The sequence below is a fragment of the Nannospalax galili genome, unplaced genomic scaffold (assembly GCF_000622305.1).
Source record: "Nannospalax galili isolate Female #2095 unplaced genomic scaffold, S.galili_v1.0 scaffold45, whole genome shotgun sequence".
Taxonomy (NCBI): domain Eukaryota; kingdom Metazoa; phylum Chordata; class Mammalia; order Rodentia; family Spalacidae; genus Nannospalax; species Nannospalax galili.
The window spans coordinates 4,476,053-4,495,780 of NW_008355775.1; the positions used below are offsets into that span (position 1 = coordinate 4,476,053).

A 19,728-nucleotide genomic window follows, 5' to 3' on the forward strand; every position below is an offset into this window, starting at 1 on the left:
ACAAATAAAACAAAACACAAATGCTGGTGAGCATGTGGAATGCAAAGTGGTAAAGCCTTGAGTGTCCCTCATATACATGCATCCATACATACATACATATGCACATACGTACACACACACACACACACACACACACATATATTCTTCACAAGAATCAAAATGAGATATTGAAGAGATATTCATACATCTGTATCCACTGCAGTACTATTCACAATAGCCAAGAAGTAGAAGCAACTCAAACATTCACTGGGAGCTAAATAGGTTAAAAAATGCAGTATATGCATACAATGGACTATTATTCACCTTAAAAATTAAGTAAATCCTATTATATGCTGCATGGATAAGGCTTAAGGACATTAAGTTAAGTGAAACATAAGCCAATCATAAAAGGACAAATACTGTGTGATTTCACTTCAAATAGATTCACAGAAACAGAAACTGGAATGGTGCTTGCCAGAAGCTGGGGGAGGAAATGAGGTATTGTTCAATGATTATGTTTTACTTTTGCAAGATGAAAAAGTTCTAGAAGTCTCTTATGACTGTGCCTAACTTCTCAGCACTCTTATCTCAAAAATGGTTAAGATAGTAAGAACAGAGAAGGAAATAGAAAAAAAATTAGGAGGTTTTTGTTCTAATTTCACTCAGTGTTTGGAAACTCTAGGGACAGAGTCTGCTTTACAGGGCTGCCCACTGTGTCAAAACACAGCAATGCTGTCTGTTCATAAGCAGCCATGGCTGGCTTTCAGTAATGACAGTCACTACCAGGTGCCCTCATTAGCCTTTGCTCATCCATTCGCATTACCCAGAACTTGGTCCACCTCCTCCCTCTAACTCACAGGTCTCTTTCTTAGCTTATATCAAAGACACTTCCTGATCCTGCCCCACCACATGATTCTCTCCTGCTTTCTGTTTTCAAGTGCTTGTCTGCTTCCTTATACCACCTGCCCTGTCTTTTATCCACATAGCTAGAGTTGGAGGTGCCAGGACACTATCCTGTTTTCCCCATGCTACTGTTTCAGCCTCTGGCACACATGGTACTTGCTCAGAGACTAGGTTCCCTCATACTGTTGAACAGATATGACCATGCGTGAGCCAGCAGGCTTATCTCTGTCCTCAGAGCAATCAAAGCCTAGCTGGGAGCCATGAGGATCTGGCATGAAAATTCTCACTCTTAAAGCTTTCCTAACGCCAAAGAACATGAAAATCCAGATTTCTCTCCTTCTGTTTACTGACTCTGGTAAGAGAGGGGAAAGAGCCTATCATGTGCTGGGACCCTCCCAGATTTCCCAGAGATAAGCCAAAGTCACACCCTCCATGCAAGTGCCCAGCCCTGGTGCTGGAAGGGGCCCCAGATGCATTTGGCAGCTAGTTGCTGCCTCGTTATTCCTGAGAAGAATCCATCATGATTTTGTCAAAGCTTGTTGTTTTAATGACTTTTTAATTATCCTCCCCCTTTCCTCCTCCTTAGTTGCTAACTTGTCAATTTAAAGAATTTCTTGTTTAAAAAGAAAAAAAAGGTGCCACTTTGGATGATGACAACCACTCCAGTTAAAATTCCATTAAGTACTTCACTTGGGAAGCTTATTTAAATGATTTGAGGGAGACAGCATGTAGAAGCTTCAAGCAAATAGAAAGGCAAGCGAGGGTCTGGGCCTCCATCTGGATGATCCTCCTTGAAATGTGGACATGGACTTATTGCCTTATATTTATGTTGTCATCAATAAATAATTTGGTTATTACACAAGAGGAAAAGCTCTTTGCTAATATGACTATGAAACTTGCTTATATTCTTCACAGAAACACTGGATATTAAAAACAATAAGAATCACCTCCTAAAGCCCCACACTGTTCCACCCTGAGGAAGACTAGGTGACATACCAGACATATTAGTTACTTTTCTCATGACTGTAACCAAATACCTGACAAAAGTGACTTAAGGAAGGAAGGGTTTATTTTGGTACACAGTTCTAGGCACACTCCATCATGCTCAGGAAGGCATGATGGCAAGAGCCTGAGGCAATTGGAAACCTTGTGTGCCCAGTCAGGAAACGGAAAGATGAATGTTGCTGGTCGGCTCACGTTCTCCTTTTTATTCAGTCTGAGATTCCAGAACATGGAATAATGCAGCCCGTGGTTAAGGTGAGATTTCTGCCTCAGTTAACCCACTCTAGAAACTTCCTCATAGACATGCCCTGAGGTCTGTCTCTTAGGTGATTCTAGATCCTATTAAACTGACAGTCGATATTGTCTATTATAGCAGAATAGCCTCAGTTAGTTCTCTGAGTGCTTTATCACATTCCCTCAGTTAACAAACATTTGCTCCCTGCCAAGCACTGGCCACAGTTTGAGCGTATTGAGGAGAACAAGTTAGACAAGGCCTTTGATCTCAGGGACGTTGCATAGGGAAAGACTAAAAACAAAGACCCTGCCATATGAATGACTAAGATGTTTTGAGGACACAAAGGAGTCATTGGGATTGTGGCCTAGTAGATGAGGAAGTGTGAAGAGTATGGGTTGGAGAAAATGACAACCATCAAGTCCCATCCTGTAGAATGTGAATGCCTTGGGAGAGAGGATGCACTTTATTCTATATGCAATGGGAAGTCATTACAGAAGTTAAGCTAGAAGTCATACGATCTAATTCACATTAAAAAAACAATTTTGGAGCCACACCTGGTGGGCACAGGTTTGCAATCCCAGCTCTTGTTAGGCTGAGGCAGGACTATCACTTATGAGTTCCAGAACATGTTGGGCTACAGAGTGAAATCCTGTCTTGTAAACAAAATTTTGGCTGTGTCATGAGCACAAAAAGGGACACAATTAGCTCTGCGTCTGCTTTGATTTTTCTCTCTGTACCTCTAATGTGACCTGGAGCACTCTCCTCACAGCTAAATTCCTCAGTCATCTTAGTGCTTCCAGGCTAGGTTGCCAGCGGGAAAGGTTGGGAGGAAGTCCTTCATGCAGACAATAGAGATGGAGGAAGCAGAGCCTGAGTGCCTTAGACAAGGGTGCACACAGCCTGCCTCTATGCAAAGTATCATGGTAGGCCTGCTAGTCAATCAGCCTTTGCCAAATTTTAAGAAACTTCCAGTAATACAATCTGGATGTACCATTCCTCAATCGATGAGTCACTAGAACCAGCCTATGACTACAAATAATGCGACAGCTCTGCTCCCGGCTCCTCAAGGGCTGGATGCTACAAGGATGCTCTTGCTTAAAGTGGCCATTGTATCCATTCCACTTTCTACACAGAAGTAGGAAAGCTGTTGTGAGAAGGAGCTGAGATTCCAGAAGAAATAGTAGGAAAGTAGCCCCCCATCAGTTGTGGGATGTGATCATGTCAATGAGCTAAAGAGTACCCCTCTGAACACGTGAGAAGGAGCTGAGATTCCAGAAGAAATAGTAGGGAAGTAGCCCCCCTCAGTTGTGGGATGTGATCATGTCAATGAGCTAAAGAGTACCCCTCTGAACACTTCTTCCCAGAGATCCCCATGGGGCCTATCAATATTCTCTCCAGATCCTGTGCTCCGCCAGGGAGCAGAGAGGCCTCTGCTACATCCATCAGTACTTTACCAGTGTGAGGTGGCGGGGATGCAGCAGGACTATGGCTGGTAGTGGGGCTGCCGGAAGATGAGGCTGTGGTCAGGTCCTGGGTGCCAATCCTTGAGTTCAAGGGAGAGGTCAAGGACAGCTTTCTGGCCCTCACTGGGGAGGACGTTCTGGACACAGCCAGGGGTGGTGGGGAAGAGAACTTGCGACACAGACGTGGAGATTTTCCATCTAACAAATATTCACCTCTGTTGTTCTGGCTGGTGGCAAAAAATAGCTCTAATGACCTAAAAATAAGAGCAAATGCTGTTAACAGATGGTAGCCAAATGAAGACATGTCCCAAATGGCATTCAAGAATATACTCCCAACCCATGTACATTAGAGCTGTCAATACCATGGCACCTCCAGTGCTGGATCTTCCTTAATGTAAGTGCAGCCGGTACCCATGCCCTTCCTGGAGGAACACCCACAGTGTTGAGGCAGTCTAATCCCTTGCTACTAAACTGTGGTAAAGGCTTTAAGTGTCAAGACCAATAACACTATATCTCTGGGGAGCTCTCAGACATGCAAAACGTAGGTCCATTGCAGACCTACTGAATGGACAGCACACCCACTCTCCCAGACAATTCTTAGGTATATTGAAGCTTGAATGATGATGATGATGATAACGACAATGAAGATGTCTAAAATGATTGAACTAACGACAATGAAGATGTCTAAAATGATTGAACTGGCTTCCAAATAATCATAGAATAATTAGAGGTTACTTGGAGACTTCAGAGTTCTCTATTTCTTCCCTGGGGATTTCTGAGACCTTTTCTTCCCACCTCTACCGATGGCTTATGGTGAGGTCAAAGGTGAGCACATAGCCTAGGGGCTGCTCTGAGAGTGGGGCTGATATCTGCATAGTGACCCAGAAACCAAGAGGACAAAGCCAGCAAACCTGACAGGGATGGAAGTGAAAGGCCTCTTGTATATGTCAGAGAGCTTTGCCAGCACCACAGTGGCTGTGGTGAAAATGCGATAGGTGTGTAGGAAGGTGTTGAGGAAATCAATGCTCAGAAACCGCAAGTCTGTCAATCGCTCCAAGAGACGCTCCACGCTGGCATAGCGGATCTGGGGCACTTTGCAGGAGTTGAGTGTTTTACTGAAGCAAATGTCAGTGTCATCTTTATGAAGACGGGCATCAGACCTATGTGCAAAATGGGAACACATAAGCCAAACTGGGGCAAAGCTTCCTCTTCGGTCACTGAGCACTTCCTCATGTCAACAAGCACTCATGCACAGGCTTTCCATTGCATCCAGCAGAATGTGAGCATGGTATGATATATCACATACGTGTTTAGGAACATTATGTGCCACCACGACATTCCATTTAGAGAAGCTAGAACTAACTGTGGAGGATGTAGTACTAATTTGTTTCTTCTTTTCTAGTTCAATTGTGTCCTATTAGAAAAGGATGGCTAAGTCCTCTTTTGAAGAAAGAAAAAGTGTTTCTCATGTCTTTAAAGCAAATGTCAGAAATGTGCTTCAAAAGTAGCGAGTGGCAACCCTCATACACTGGGGAGGAAAAGATAGTCATTAGCACTATGTAATACACTAGCATTATTGTGTTATAAATATATAATACTAATGTATAAAAGATGATTCAATATTTTATCTTATATAGTCTGCTCTTTTGTTGACCAATTACTCCATTTTTCTATATATTTTTTAACTTATACTATCTGTTCTTATTTTAATTATGTTCTCCCTCTACTTTCCTACAATTTCTCATCTTTTTTAAACTAATTTTTTACATTTATTTATGTGTTTGGGGGGTGCATGTGAAGGTCAGTGGTCAGCTTGCAGAAGTCAGTTCTCTCCTTCTACCATGTGGGATCCAGGGACCAAACTCAAGTCATTTGGCTTGGTGGTAGGCACCTTTACACTTAGCCATGTCACCAGCCCTCGCCTGCTTTTTATAGCTTCTTGAATAGCTAATTCATTTACTTTATTCTTTCTGGATTATTGATATCTTTAAACTCTTTGAACACAATTTAATCCATAAATTGGCATGCTATATTTTCATTCTGTTTTCAATATTCTGCAATAGTAAAAACAAATTCATTAAAAATAAGACTGGTTGAAATATATTCTTCTAACAGTATCTAGTATCTAGTAAAACCTATACTTTACCCTTCTGTAAGACCTTCTATCTGATCCCCTGAAAGCTTCATGAGGAGGCTATTCACTGGCAGCCTCTCTAGGTGGGCCACTGGAGCCCCCACCAACCTTTGCTTCCTTATTAGATCTCTTGTGCGTCTCCAATGCAGCATCAGAACAATCAACAAGGCCCAGATTTCACCACTTCATTAAAGGATATGCTACAGGGCCAGTGATTTTCAGTGAACCAGGTCTTGCTAAGAATCAGCTGGTTTGTTATAAGAACTCCTATTTAGGCCTCTTAATACTTGGAGGGATTTTTAATTCTATATTTATTTTCTTTGGGATAAAAAGGAATCAATAGCTTTCTTAGCTTGCTTAGAAGCTTTCTAACACAAAATATGTGTAGTTCAGGCAGAAGCACTTCATCCACAGCCTGAAAGAGCATTTTAAATGGCCAGCCTACCCCTGCAAAGGACCTCACCAAGGATGGCCTATTGACTTTAGTCACATTACTGCTTTTGGAAATATACAAACTGATCTTTGGAGATGTTTTAAAATAGCATAGCTCTTTCTTTCACCTACTACACGGTCTTCATTCAACTGTACTTTTCTGACTCTTGAGCTCTCAGTTGTCAAAAGACCTGCGCAACTTTTATGAACCCATCATTCTGTCCTGAAATGGTTGAATGAAACAGTCATTTTTTTTCTCCCACTGTTTTCCACCAAAATTTCTAGAAAAAGAAAGTCGGGGCTGGAGAGATGGCTCAGCGGTTAAGAACACTGGCTGTTCTTGCAGAAGACCTGGGTTCAAATCCCAGCACCCACATGGCAGCTAACAACTGTCCATAACTCTAGTCCCAGGGGATCTGACAGCCTCTTCTGACCTCCGTGGGCATTGCACGACATTGGTGCACTTACCTACATGCAGGTAATACATGCATACACATAAAATAAAAATAATAAATAAATTAATAAAAAAGAAAGTCTCAGCCTATATTCCACATATAAGGAAATTTTTATTTAATATCTGTCACTATTTTTGCATCCTAACTAGTTTTGAGCTTTGCATCTTTTTCACTATAATTAATTTGTTCAAAACACCTAGGAGGGATGAGTATATTGCAGCCAGCATGAGATTAAGTTAAACTAATAACACCACGGTCCTTCAAAATTATGATTATATTTTCATTTTAAGAAAAGAAATTAAGTATTATGAAATTACTTAATTTTCTTTTATTGCACTGAATAGGATCTTACATTATTTCCTAAGGGACTCTCAAGAAAGACAAAATGTGTTACTTAAGCCTCCTATGGTGCCAGCAGCTTCTTTTTGGTAAATATACAAAAAGCAATCTTGAGAGATCAAAGCCGAATCATCTATTATAACTGTAAGTCTTCAAAGGAAGTGAGTGCTTAAAACGATGCCATGTCAGTAACAGACATGGTTACACTAGGATTTTTTCTCTTTTAACTCTAAAAATGTCAATTCTTTTTCATGGCATGTAGCCATGGAGACAGATACACAGAGAAGCAGAAATACAGAGTTTAAGGCTGAACTGAGATTGAAAAATCATATTTTTTCTTCTGATTGAGGAGAACTAGGCTCAGTGAGGCTGGAAAAGTTAAAAGGATAAATGTATGAAACTTCACTTTAGGAATATGCCCCGTGCAGCATAGATGCCTTTGCCTTAACAGAAAATCCCTATAGTCCAAGGTACGGGTTCCAGTACTGGCAGGACAGCAGGTTTTGTTACTTCTATGTACTCAGAAGCTGAAAAGTTTTAGTCTCTGTGAAAACAGTTATGCAAATGAAAACGAACAGGGACACTGCCATGGTAAGGGACAGCAGATGCACAGGGGCACTGGCCAACTGATCAGACAAAGAACTGAAGTTTCCATTAGTATCAGCTTTGGAGGAGAACAGAATGTGTGCAGGGTGTATACGCAGCTGCCCTGGGGCCACCAGCTTTGAACTTGCCCACGTCTTACTCAACATTCTCATTCTAAAGTGACTGGACCTTTCAAATATGCTTTCCAGAAAGAATGAAAATTGTATATATCATTTTGCAAAATCAGAATCCTATCATAAAAATTAATAAGAAACTTCTAAGAATTCAAAAAATAAAACATAATTTAGACCCAGACTTAATATTACATACTGTTCTTAGTCTTTACCTCGTATATTTCAAGTAATTTTTTTAAATAGGGCCTCCTTAGTCCCAGCCCTCCTGGAAATCACTATGTGAACCAAGCTGGCCTCCATCTCACAGGTATCCATCTGCCTCTGCCTTCTGAGGGGGGATTAAAGGCACGCGCCACCACACCCAGCTATTTTAAGAAATTTAAAAAGAAAATTCTAAGCTAAGAATCTAGAAAATTAATTACACCTTAAAAAATTAGACTTTAATTATACCTTAAAAAATTAATTTTCTAGATCCTTAGCTTAGAATTTTAGCTTAATTAATTTTAGGTTAAAGAATCTTTGACCCAGAATTTTTTAAATATTTTAAAATCTCACTAACATTTAAAATATTATAATTTTATAATTCTTTTCTAGTAGTACATGCTTTTTCTTTATCTGATGTAATAGTAATGAGTTATATAACTATTCTCATGCCATTACAATTATGTTAATACATTCCTGAAGAGCAAGGTCATCCTTTTAAAATGTTGCTTTTTCTTTCAACATGGCAGTTCAGACTCCCAAATATCTACACAAGAAGGCAGGAAAGAAACATGTTCTTAGTTTCACACACTGTTTCAAAGATATAGAAACACTGTTTTAAAAGATAAAGTTGCTTTTTAAAATATACTCCACTCTTAAAATGTTGAATGAAAATAACCAAAAATAAAAAGCAATTTACTCCCAAAACAGCTTCTGAATTTGAAAATGAAATAGTATACAGAGTCAAAAGCATCAATACAGAGAGCTGTAGCAAGCACGGTTGGTAGTGACTGATGGAACTTATTTTAAACCACAGCCTCCTCTTGATTCTTATAAGCAAAAAGATTTGCTTTATGGAACACAGAAAAGATAGATAGGCCCTGACCAAAGGCCTCTGAGCAAAGCCAGATTTAAACAGTGGCAGACAATGCCATACCCACATCAGCTGACTCCTGCCAGGTGGTCAATATCTAAACTTGGCTCTACAGCCAAATCTGAGTCATAAGGTTAATACTGAGATGATGCCAAATAAGTCAGCCATACCTTCATCTGCCCCCTGATCTTGAGTGCATCTGGCTGTCACCACTTCAGTTTTTAATACTGAAGTTAAACATCTTGCTAAGATTTTTGTCCTGAGTAAGGGCACGTGTTAAGAGTATGAAAAATAATTTTTCTCAATATGTCAATAAGATGTGAATCTGAAAAACCATTTTGATAGTGTTTTATTTATAATGGCATAACATGAATTGCATGACTCATAAAACACACATTTTCTATAAAAGGCAGAGTCCTACTGACATAATATTTTGTTCAAGGTTTCTTAATCTCTGCCAAAGTGATCTTGATTAAAATGTAAGGGAAAGTATTACTGTACTTACTTAATCATATGTGGCACAGTAACTTTGGAATTCTCTTCGAAGACAATAGTCATTAAACCATTACATCGTATATTGTCCATACACTGTGAAATTAAAAATAGGCAATTAAAACCCACATGGAAACCCAGGCAGATCATATATTCCCAGAAATGTTTGTAGCCATAAAACCAATTTAATTCCTTTGTCTGTATCTGTATCTGAGAGAGAGAGGGAGAGAGGGAGAGAGGGAGAGAGAGAGAGAGAGAGAGAGAGAGAGAGAGAGAACAGTAGGTAGATGTTACATATTGATGAACAGATTCAATACTGTGCATATACTCAGATTGGCTCTCAGCCAAATGCCTGATAAAGTGCCTGTGGATAGATACAAGGGCTCTATTTTCCTGGAGAGTGTGTTTCTTCTTCTTTTTTTTTTTTTTTTTTTTTTTGGTAAATAAAACCCAGAGCTCTGCACTCCACTCCAGCTTTTCAGAACAGGTTTCTTAGAATTCTGACAAAAATGCCACATCTTCACAATTCTGCGGCAATCCCAATACTAGCTTCGAGGTCTATAACTTCTGTCCCAGCTACATTACTTCCTGCCCCCAAGGGCAATACGGAGTGGTCAGATTACAGTGGTGTCCTGGATGGAATCAGTCTTTTCTTACTAGCAAGCTCTGCGCCCACTTCTCAGGTATCTTTTTGCCAATAAGTTCCCACATCTTGCTAGTTTGTCTAGCAGTTTCTTTTGGTACCATGTTGGGTTGGTGAGGGGGCAGCATGTAATCTTCTCTGTTTCTGGCACACAGAAAGTCTGGTGATACCCTTTTCTGTTTTCTAAGAGAGGAACTCAGGAACTTTGGCTAATTTCTCCATTTTATTTCTATGTATGCCTTATTGATTTGAAATTTCCCTATGCAATTACTTTGGGTTAGAGAAACGCTTATTTTGAATTAGGAATATTCCTTTTGTAGAAAAAAGAAATTGGGGAGAAGCAAACCAATTTTAAAATCATAAATTGCTTCTAGTCACTAGGATACCACACAGAGCTTGTGACTGCAATTAATTAGTGAAGACAATGTCATCACATTATGATCTCACAGAATCCCTTGATCAAAGGGCCTACCCCAAACTCCAGTGCTAAGTGAAAGAGTGAAGATGTATATAAGAAATTAGTTTGTGGGGGAGCTGAAGAGATGGCTCAGCGGTTAAGAGCACTTGCTGCTCTTCCAGAAGGCCTTGTTTAGTTCCCAGCACCCACATGGCAACTAATACGTGTCCTTAACCCCAGTTCCAGAGGATCTGACACCTCCTGGTCTCTGCAGGCATTGCATGCACATAGGGTACTTAACATGCATGCTCTCAAAACATCCATACACATAAAATAAAAATAAATAAAATCTTAAAGAAATGAGTTTGAACATATTAGGTATAAAAATGGGAAAGGGAATGATGGAACAAGAAGGGTCAAGTGTGGTGGGGAACAGGGGAGCAGGACAGAGGAGGGATAGCTAACATTGAAGACCTTTGAAAAAGTCATGGAAACAGCACTGTAGAGAAGTAATGTTTCCCATACATACATAAAATGAGTTTAAATGGACCTACCCTATAGCAAGGAGACAATACCCTTCCTAGACACCATAGGCTATCCAATAAAAAGCTCAGTGCCAGGAATGGGTTACCTCTGCTCAAGTTGTTGGTCATTGGGGTCCCATAGACCTCCAGACATTACACATTATTGCCACTGCTCTTGGTTACCTTCCAAAACTTGACAGTGAGGCCTTATTGCTGAAGACGCCACATACTTGGGTCAGAGAACACAGAGATATCAAACTGGTACCAACTTGAATGCTTCATCCCTACTGGCTAGCTTTCATGGTGATGGAAAATGCTGTATATACTACTGGGAGAGAAACATAATCACTGATCTTACCTATCTGTGAACCCTACGAGCTACAATAAAGACCAGCCTGGCAAGGTATGCCCACTGGTTCAAAGGTAGCCAAATGTTCTGGGAGTAACCACTTTCTGATTATATTGAAGGCTTGTTCCATAAGATAGAACCCATGCCCGGCACCATTATAGGAGCCAAGAACCTGTGACTAGAAAGGACATGAGCCCTAGGGGAGAATTTACTACTATTACTCTGCTAAATGGGCACAGCATTAAACTGACTCCTATATATCATTATACATAGTACGTCTCTCAGTCCTCATCAGAGAAGCTTCTTTTTGCAGTTGATGGCAATTAACATAGAGATCCACAATCAGTCAATGTTCAGAGAATAAGAGACTGCAGAGTGCTCAGCCCCATCACACTTCCTCCCAAAACTCAAGGATCATTGCAGAAAAGAGGGCAGAAAGACTGTTAGAACTGGAAGCAGTGGATGACTGCAATGAAACAGTGTTTTCCAGACACAGCAGGGCAGTTGCACATATGAACTCACAGTGATTGAACCAGCATACACAAAACCTGTACAAGATCAATCCAGACAAAAGTCCCAGCATGGAGGGAGAAGGTGGTCAGGAAATCCTACCCATAGCCAAGGAGCTACTGGAAATTGGTAATTGCTGAAGAGGGACAATCGGTTTTCTTTAAGAGTGGGGCCCCTGGAAGGTGGAACACACTCCATTGGATGACCCTACATCCAGGAGTAAATGGACATCACAAGTTGGACTCAATTTTTTTAAGAGGACAGGAAGTGAGGGGGCATAGGGAGGTGGGGGTCGATCTTGGAGGAAATGGGGAGAGGAGTGGATGGTAAATGTGATCATAATACATTGCATAAAATTTCCAAAGGAAAAAGTCTAGTCTATCAGTCATTTTTATATTTACTTTTCCCTAAAAATTTGTCATGTCATTATTTCAACTACCAGGTACAAAGGATCCCAACTTATGAAAATAAACTAGACTACTTTAAAGTTCCCCTTTTATGCATTTCCTTAATCTACAACATTGAGAAATAACTATGAGTTATGTTTCTTTATACAAATACCTATTTAAATATAAATCTGGCTATATGTACTTATAGGTGAATTTAAACTTCACCTAACTCCTACAAGGTTGATTCTAAAAACATACATTAAGACAAAAGTCCAGACAGGTGAGATCAGAACAGATTTGTATAAAGGGCATAAAACAGTAGATGAAGCCCAGAATGAAACCACAAAGCACACTTTATGTTGAAAACATAATAACTGGGCCCTAGAGCATCAACTCAAAGACGAACACAGAGCAAGCTATAAAATTCACAGTTTAGCAGAATCCAATCCTAGTCCAAGACAAGAGAAAAAATTGTTTCACAGTTTCTCATAAAGAGATTGGTGTGATGAGAATAGGAGGTAGGAATTGGCTAGGCAGTTAGGGTAAAAAGACCCCAAAGAAAAGTAGCCAGTTTCTTGGCTAAAAGTCAAAATGTCCTTGGGCCTGTTAGCAACATACTCTGTTCCAAAGGCCAAAAATGTCAAAAGTATCTGGGAGCTTGTATTTAATCCTTAAAAGATTTTAGGGTTACCTCTTCAGAGGGAGGAATGTTGGAGGGGAGGGAGTGGGCATGGATTTGATCAAAACACCTTATATACATGTATGAAATTCTCAATAAAGTTTTTGTAAAAATTTTACAAAAAGAATCTTAAAATATCAAGCAATGTCCTCAACCATATCTTTAAAGTAACTGCAAGTATAGATAAATTGTTTTTATAAACTTCTTCAACATTGCTTGGAAAGTACAGCTCCAAATGAACACCCCTGTGGTGAGCTTCAGAGACTGTGGTCTGGAGGCCAGCCTCCCTCTCCTGCATGGTTCCAAGCACAGCCTTCACACTGTCCAGAAAAGTACAGGCCACTCCTCTTCCGGAGGACCGAATGCTGCTTCACTCACCCTAGTTCATTTGAGCAGAAATTGGAAATATTCTCTCTCAAAGTCTGAAACAGCAGTACCTTATGTGCCCGGTTTGGAATCTGTTTCTACCAGTGAGCCAAACTGCCATAAGACCTAAAGCACAATCCATGACCTCTGCAGGAGAGCACTCAGTCAGGGCCTGATGACAATGTGTGTCAATGGCCCACTGCACCCAGGAAAGATACATGGAGGATGCCAGAGAGAATGCATGAGTTTATAATGAAGAACAGTAAACAACTGTAGAAGTCAGCTGGGGTCTGGTTATGGGGAAGAGAATCATGAATTCGGATTTTATCCTGAAGGCAGAGGGGAAGCCACTAAGGGTTTCTAAGCAGTTCTTTTTTATTGGAAGATCTAAACTGGTCTCATGAATGTATTTGCTGAAAAAACGGATGGGGACCCAAGGAATCAACAGAACAATATTCTGAGTTGATAAATAAAATGATTCATGCTGCCCAGGACACAGATTGTGGGAATGAAGAGGAAAGAGTAGAGATAAACATTTTGAAGAAAGAAATAACAAAACACAATCAGTTACAGCATAAAACCAAGAGAAAAGCAATCATAAAAATCCAAGGTGACCTTTATTATAAGGTAACTTAAAATTTTTCCGATTCAAAAAATAATAATAATAAGCCAGGCACGGTGGCGCACGCCTTTAATCCCAGCACTCAGGAGGCAGAGGCAGGCGGATCTCTGTGAGTTCAAGGCCAGCCTGGTCCCCATAGCAAATCCAGGCCATCTAGGGTTACAGAGAGACCCTGTCTATAATAATAATTGGTGGTTTGAATGAGAATACCCCCCATAGGCTCATAATAATAATAAAGTATGGCCAAACTTTTTTTATTAAAACAGTTTAACCAAAATCTATCTTTTGAATTATCAAGAATACCAAGGAGACAGACACACTCATTACATGGCATTGGGGATTTTAACAAAATGGATGTTTTATATCTGCATATATTAGTACTTTCTATGTGACAGACACTGGGCTAAGGGCTATGGGCTCTGGGGCAGGAAAGGAGTATGTGTCTCAGTTTCTTCTCCTGCTGTGATAAAATACTCTGATAAAAGAAACATGGGAGAAGGGTTTCTTCTGGCTCACAGTTCAAGGTACACTCCATTACAGCCGCAGCTGCATCAAGGGCTTGAAGCACTCGTTGCATTGCACCCAGTCAAGGATCAGAGAGAGAATGAACATCTGCTGGTGATCCCCACACTGCCTTTATTTACACTGTTCAGGATCCCAGAGAATGGTTCCACCCTTGATTAAAATGAGTTTTCCTTCATCAATTAAAGTAATCAGGATAATTCCACAAAGGCATGGCCAGAGGTCCATCCCAAAGGTGACTCTAAATTCTGTCAAGTTGACAAACAACACTAACCTCACAGCATACCATCTCTAATTCACTTTCTCAATAGAAAAACTGGATTAACATTATTTCTGTTCTTATCAAGTTATGTGATGAGGGGTAACCTAGAACAGGATTTTTGTGGTAAGAGCTTGCACACGCCAGTAAGAGGAAGGAGGGGGGTCTTTCCCTCCACAGACCTTTCTAGGTACTCCTTCAACTTCTTTCCTCCCCAGGTGTCCCTGGAGCACAGTGAGGATGCCACTTGAGTAATCAACACAGGAAGTGGAGGAGTGGAGAGATGAAGTTTGGTGATCTATGCAACAAAGAACAATGTTCCTTCGTTTCCCTTTGATATCCTAATCATATAATGTAATTATGCAGACAACAGCCTCAGGATGATTGTATAAGCAAGAACAGAGATGGTGTCACAACCTGGTGACATCTCACATACTCAGCCTACAGTGTCTCACAGCTCCATAGAGGCAAACATCCTGCTCAGATGGGACCTGGTCAAGGAGGAGTGGGCAAAGGAGATGTCTGAAGTCATACATCTGGCTTAAAAAGAAATCGATGCCTCACCCAGGACAGGAGCATAACATGCAGATTTAAGTCCAGCTTCTCAGATTAATAGCCTCAGCCCCTAAAGAATACAGGAATTGTGTGAATCCTGAGTCTGGAAAGTCAGCAAATATTCCCTTAGAGATCAAGGGGTGTCTCACATCTTGTGGGCCAAATCAGAGATGGGAAGGGCATAGTGTTCTGTGCCCCTGTAAGCTGTGAGATTCTTGTAGCCAGGCTGTCTTAGGACAATTCTCTGCAGGCTGACTCTGCCCACTCCTCTCTTCCTGGAATCCAGAAGTGTTCCTGTTCTTGCTTCTTGAAAGGAACCAAGAGGAATGTGATCGTAAGACCAGTGTGCCCAGCTCCTTTGCCCAGGAAGCACAATCTTTCCACAGTAACCAAAGGAGCCATGATGTGTGATCCAAGAGTTAACGTGAAAGATGAGCCCACACCTTGGAGCCAAAATAGAGCTTCTTTCCTATCTTTAGCATAAGAAGCAAGTACTGCGCCTCTTCCATGCTCCATCTATCAGTGTACTGGTCTAGAGAGCAGATGATAGAGGACCTGGGAAGGCTTTGCAGACTGAAACAGAAGAGGTACAGGAAAATACCTGACCAAATACTGCCCTTCATAGAAACAACTTAGTACTACAAGTACTACACAAATTGGAAAAACATAAAACACATCTTTCTTTTTCATCTCTTATATACATAAAGTATTTCTTTGAGTGAAATCAAATTTAATTTCTTGAGTAATATGTAATTCTATAGAAGAGATTAAAAAAAGGGAACATAGTGTCAAAACTATCACAAAATAGAGGAAAAATAAGAGCTTTTAGTCACTTAAATTACTATTCGTCCTATAAATAGAACTCTTCATTTTCTCTCAACTCTCTCCCTTCATGAATGTAGGAACTCGTAACTTGTAACTTAAGTCATATAGGTAAAAAGAGAATATAGTCTTTTGTCATCTCAATTTTTTATAAAATATGTCAAATATTTGGAAAAGAATGAGACCTCCATGTACCAGTCAGCCAAACATAGCTAGTATCAACATGTTGTCATATTTATATAAAGTATTATTTTTCTTTTAAGGATTTGAAACACCATTAGCATAGCTAAAGCCTCCTCCTTCCTAGTTCCACTAGGTTCTTGTTACTCAGAAGTAAGCACTACACTGAACTGGCAGTGCTCTCTCACCTTTCCTTATCTCTTCTTATTTAAGAATATTGAGTGGATTTATATATTGCAATATATCATAGTATTTATGTTTTTTAAATGCACACAGATGTTTGTATTTTTTTTCATCCAGCATACCTTTGAGATTTATTCATGTTCATCTGTATTGTTCATTGAATCATTTTAACTGCTATGTATGCTACTGTGTAAACATACATATTTATATATTTAAGAGGTCTCCATTTTCTGCTATAACAAAAATACCATGGCTATGCTTACATATTCATCCCTGTGAAAACATTTCTACCATTCTATCTTTTAAATGTTCAGAATAATCTCTTAGCACCTTTGAAATTGTGTGTGTGTGTGTGTGTGTGTGTGTGTGTGTGTGTGTTTAGTCTCCTACAGCTTTGCTTCAGTATGTTTAGATGAGATTTTTATTTAAGTACAGGAAGCTTGGAATTTGGCATATTTCTTTAATATGAGGACTCATACCTTCCGTTTATTATAAAAACATCCTTCTCATTTTCTCTTTGATGGTCACGTCTTTCAAGTCTCTCAAACCCCTTTCCCACGACCTCTCTCTTTAGCTGGCTTTGCTATACACTAGGTGTTTTCTTATAAACTTATTAACTAGTTCTTAATCTTCTCATCAACTGTGATCAATCTACTGTCATTAATGAATTTCCAAAGATTTTTAATTTTGATGTCCACAGTCTCCATTTTTAGATTATCCATTTTGTTCTTTCATAAACCAGCCTTGTCCTTTTAACACAGTAGCTCTTTTCTTCCCTTTTTTCATTATTTAGTGTGTGCTAATCATTTCTATTTTACAGTCCTTTCTAAATTGTTACACTATCTGAAGTTCTTTCAGGGCTAATTCATCTGTTCCCTGCATCTGATGACTGTTGCTCATGATAGATATTTACCACAGGGTTTGCAATTTTTATTTCAGCCCATGTCACAAGCCAAGTGTTTTGTTAATGGAGATGTGGGTTTGCCTCCATAGGGTCTTCAGATTTCAACAATCCAAAGTTCTTTAACAGTAATTTTTCAGCTTAGAATTTTCAGTGCTGTGTGATCATCATATACCTAAATTCTAAATCTTCAGGTCAAAGATACATTCATTTCTAAAAGAGACTGTAAAAGATTCAGAAGTCAACTAAAAGACAAATGTCTTCTTTTCTGGGCCAAAGGATGAAGTTTTTAGGTTCTTGTTTCACAAAAGAGATGAACTTCCAATGTTAAGACTTTTAATAGGGGTCCCAACTACTTTAATAGGGTTAAGGATTCCTCTTGCCCTTTACAATGTTAATATTCCTAGAGATACAGGAAACTTCCAACCTAAAATCATTCCCGAGTCTCTAGACCTTTGGCTTACAAGCTTTTTGATCTGGCTTTAGTTATCTTGGTCCTGGTGACTAGAGCATTTTCTTTCTACCTACAATTATCACCTCTGTGTTAAATTCATTTATTTTACTGAAGGTATGTGTTAAGCATCTCCATTTCTGTAGTTAGAGGTGACATAATTATACCAGTTCTCCACATTGCCAATACTGGAACTTGAGATAAATGTTTCTATCCAAAAGAAGAAATTTGTGTGACCATTTTTGGACATCTCGTTCAGGGCCAAGTCTCATAAATCTTTCCACTTTACGGTGTTAAGCATTAAAGCTATTTTCAATAAAAATAAAACAATTTTAAATTACACTCAAGTTTCAAGGGAACAAAAATGTATAGGTAATCTGAACCAAAGCTCAAAAATGCATATAATAAAAAGCAATGTTGTACTTACACAAAAGTTCTTTGATAACTGCTATACAATCTCTGTCTATGGAGTAGCTAAATGGGGGGATAAATAGATGATAGGTAGACAGATAGACAATTGATAGAAAGACAGAGAGATGATGATAGAAGATGATAGATAGATAGATAGATAGATAAATAGATGATAGGTAGATAGATGATAGATGACAGATAGAGATGATAGGTATAGATAGATAGATGATAGATAGATGATAGATAGATAGATAGTAGATAGATAGATAAATAGATGATAGATGATAGATAGAACAATAGATAGACAGACAGACAGATAGATTGATAGATGATAGATAAGAGATGATAGGTGTATAGATGATTGATAGATGATAGATAGATGATAGATAGATAGATAGATAGATAGATAGATAGATAGATAGATAGATAGATAGATAAATGATTTTCAAAATATCTTCCTTCTCAAAGATTTGGTTCAGCTTCTGGGATGTGGGGTCCACAGTTCTACCCCAGTCACTGTTTTTGTTTTTTATCTCATTTCCATTTGGGACTTTGAGTAGTGAGACATTGAAGAAAAGTACTATTGTAGACAAAAGCTAAACTGCAGTATCATTTGCATATGCAAGTGTGTATTTGAAAATACTTGTACTGGAAGGTATGGTATAAACAACAGGCCCTCCATATCTCTGGATTCAGCATCCACAGCTTCTGTGAATGGGAAATATTGGAGGGAAATTTCATCTGTGTAGAATATGCAGAGATTTTTTTTCTCATCATTATTCCCAAATAATGTAGTGTGACAATGACTTGTGCAGGTAACAATGTTGCTTTAGGCCTTGTTTTACTTACTATATTCTAAATAGTAGGGAGAACAGTTTGATTAAATTTTTCTTTGAATTTCCATATTCATTTTAAAATTGAAAATTCCCTATTCATTTCAGGGAACCCTTTTTTAAGGGAAAAAGCATGTCCAGTGTGCTACAGATTTTTCCACACAGGTCTAAACTTTGGCACAAAATGTAGAATTTCTGACCAGGATAAGAAGTTTGGAGGCGAATTTTAATTCTACATTTCAGTTAATTTTCATAATTACAGCAAAATCTGTTTAATGTGCCATTATGCACGGTGGCGAGATGGGCACAGATGACCGTGTTACACTGAAATGAATGGTCAATCATCTCCTCAAGTCTTTCCCTATAAATAGATGAAAAGGGGAAGAATTATTGGTTGAGACCATTAGCCATTTGTATCCATTGTTGGAGGCGCCAACAGTTAATTATGGCCCTACTGGTGCAACTAAAGGTGTAATTAATCATTCACACAATTGTTCCTCTTTAAAATTACAGCTTCTGGGACAGAGACCTGGCAAAGCTACAAGTCTTGGGTTTTGTAAAGACTGCCTTATGTGAAAGTGGGGTCATCTTCAGAACACTTGACGGTCTCAGATAAGAACCATGTGTGATTTGTATAATAGAGCACAAGAGCTTAGTACTGTGGCTTCAAATCAAGTCATAAAAATTAAGATTTTGAAAACAGTGACAATTTAAAAGACAAAATAGCAGAGAACATATTCATAATTTGAATTAAAATAAATGTTCATTTCTCTAGTCTGTAAAGATAGTTCCAATAAATTCATGTTCATTAGGTATTAGCAGGCAAGACATAGAAACGGTCAGTATAATAACCACAACAATGACTGGCACTTTTAGCTTGGGAATAATCAACATCTGTCTAATT

General features: G+C 39.1%; 1 protein-coding gene across 7 annotated transcripts in view; it reads right to left on the bottom strand.

The window, feature by feature from the left end:
• Positions 1 to 19,728, bottom strand: part of Rasgrf2 (Ras protein specific guanine nucleotide releasing factor 2) — a 260,937-nt gene that overhangs the window by 106,885 nt on the left and 134,324 nt on the right. For 6 of the 7 annotated variants that reach the window (XM_029556207.1, XM_029556206.1, XM_029556205.1 and 3 more), the window contains 3 exons: positions 9,242 to 9,324; positions 4,494 to 4,742; positions 3,574 to 3,836 (listed from right to left, as the gene is read on the bottom strand). In XM_029556207.1, coding sequence (XP_029412067.1) covers positions 3,574 to 3,836; positions 4,494 to 4,742; positions 9,242 to 9,324 — 595 coding nt within the window. The remainder of the gene's footprint in view (positions 1 to 3,573; positions 3,837 to 4,493; positions 4,743 to 9,241; positions 9,325 to 19,728) is intronic. The other variant, XM_029556209.1, reaches the window with a different exon arrangement.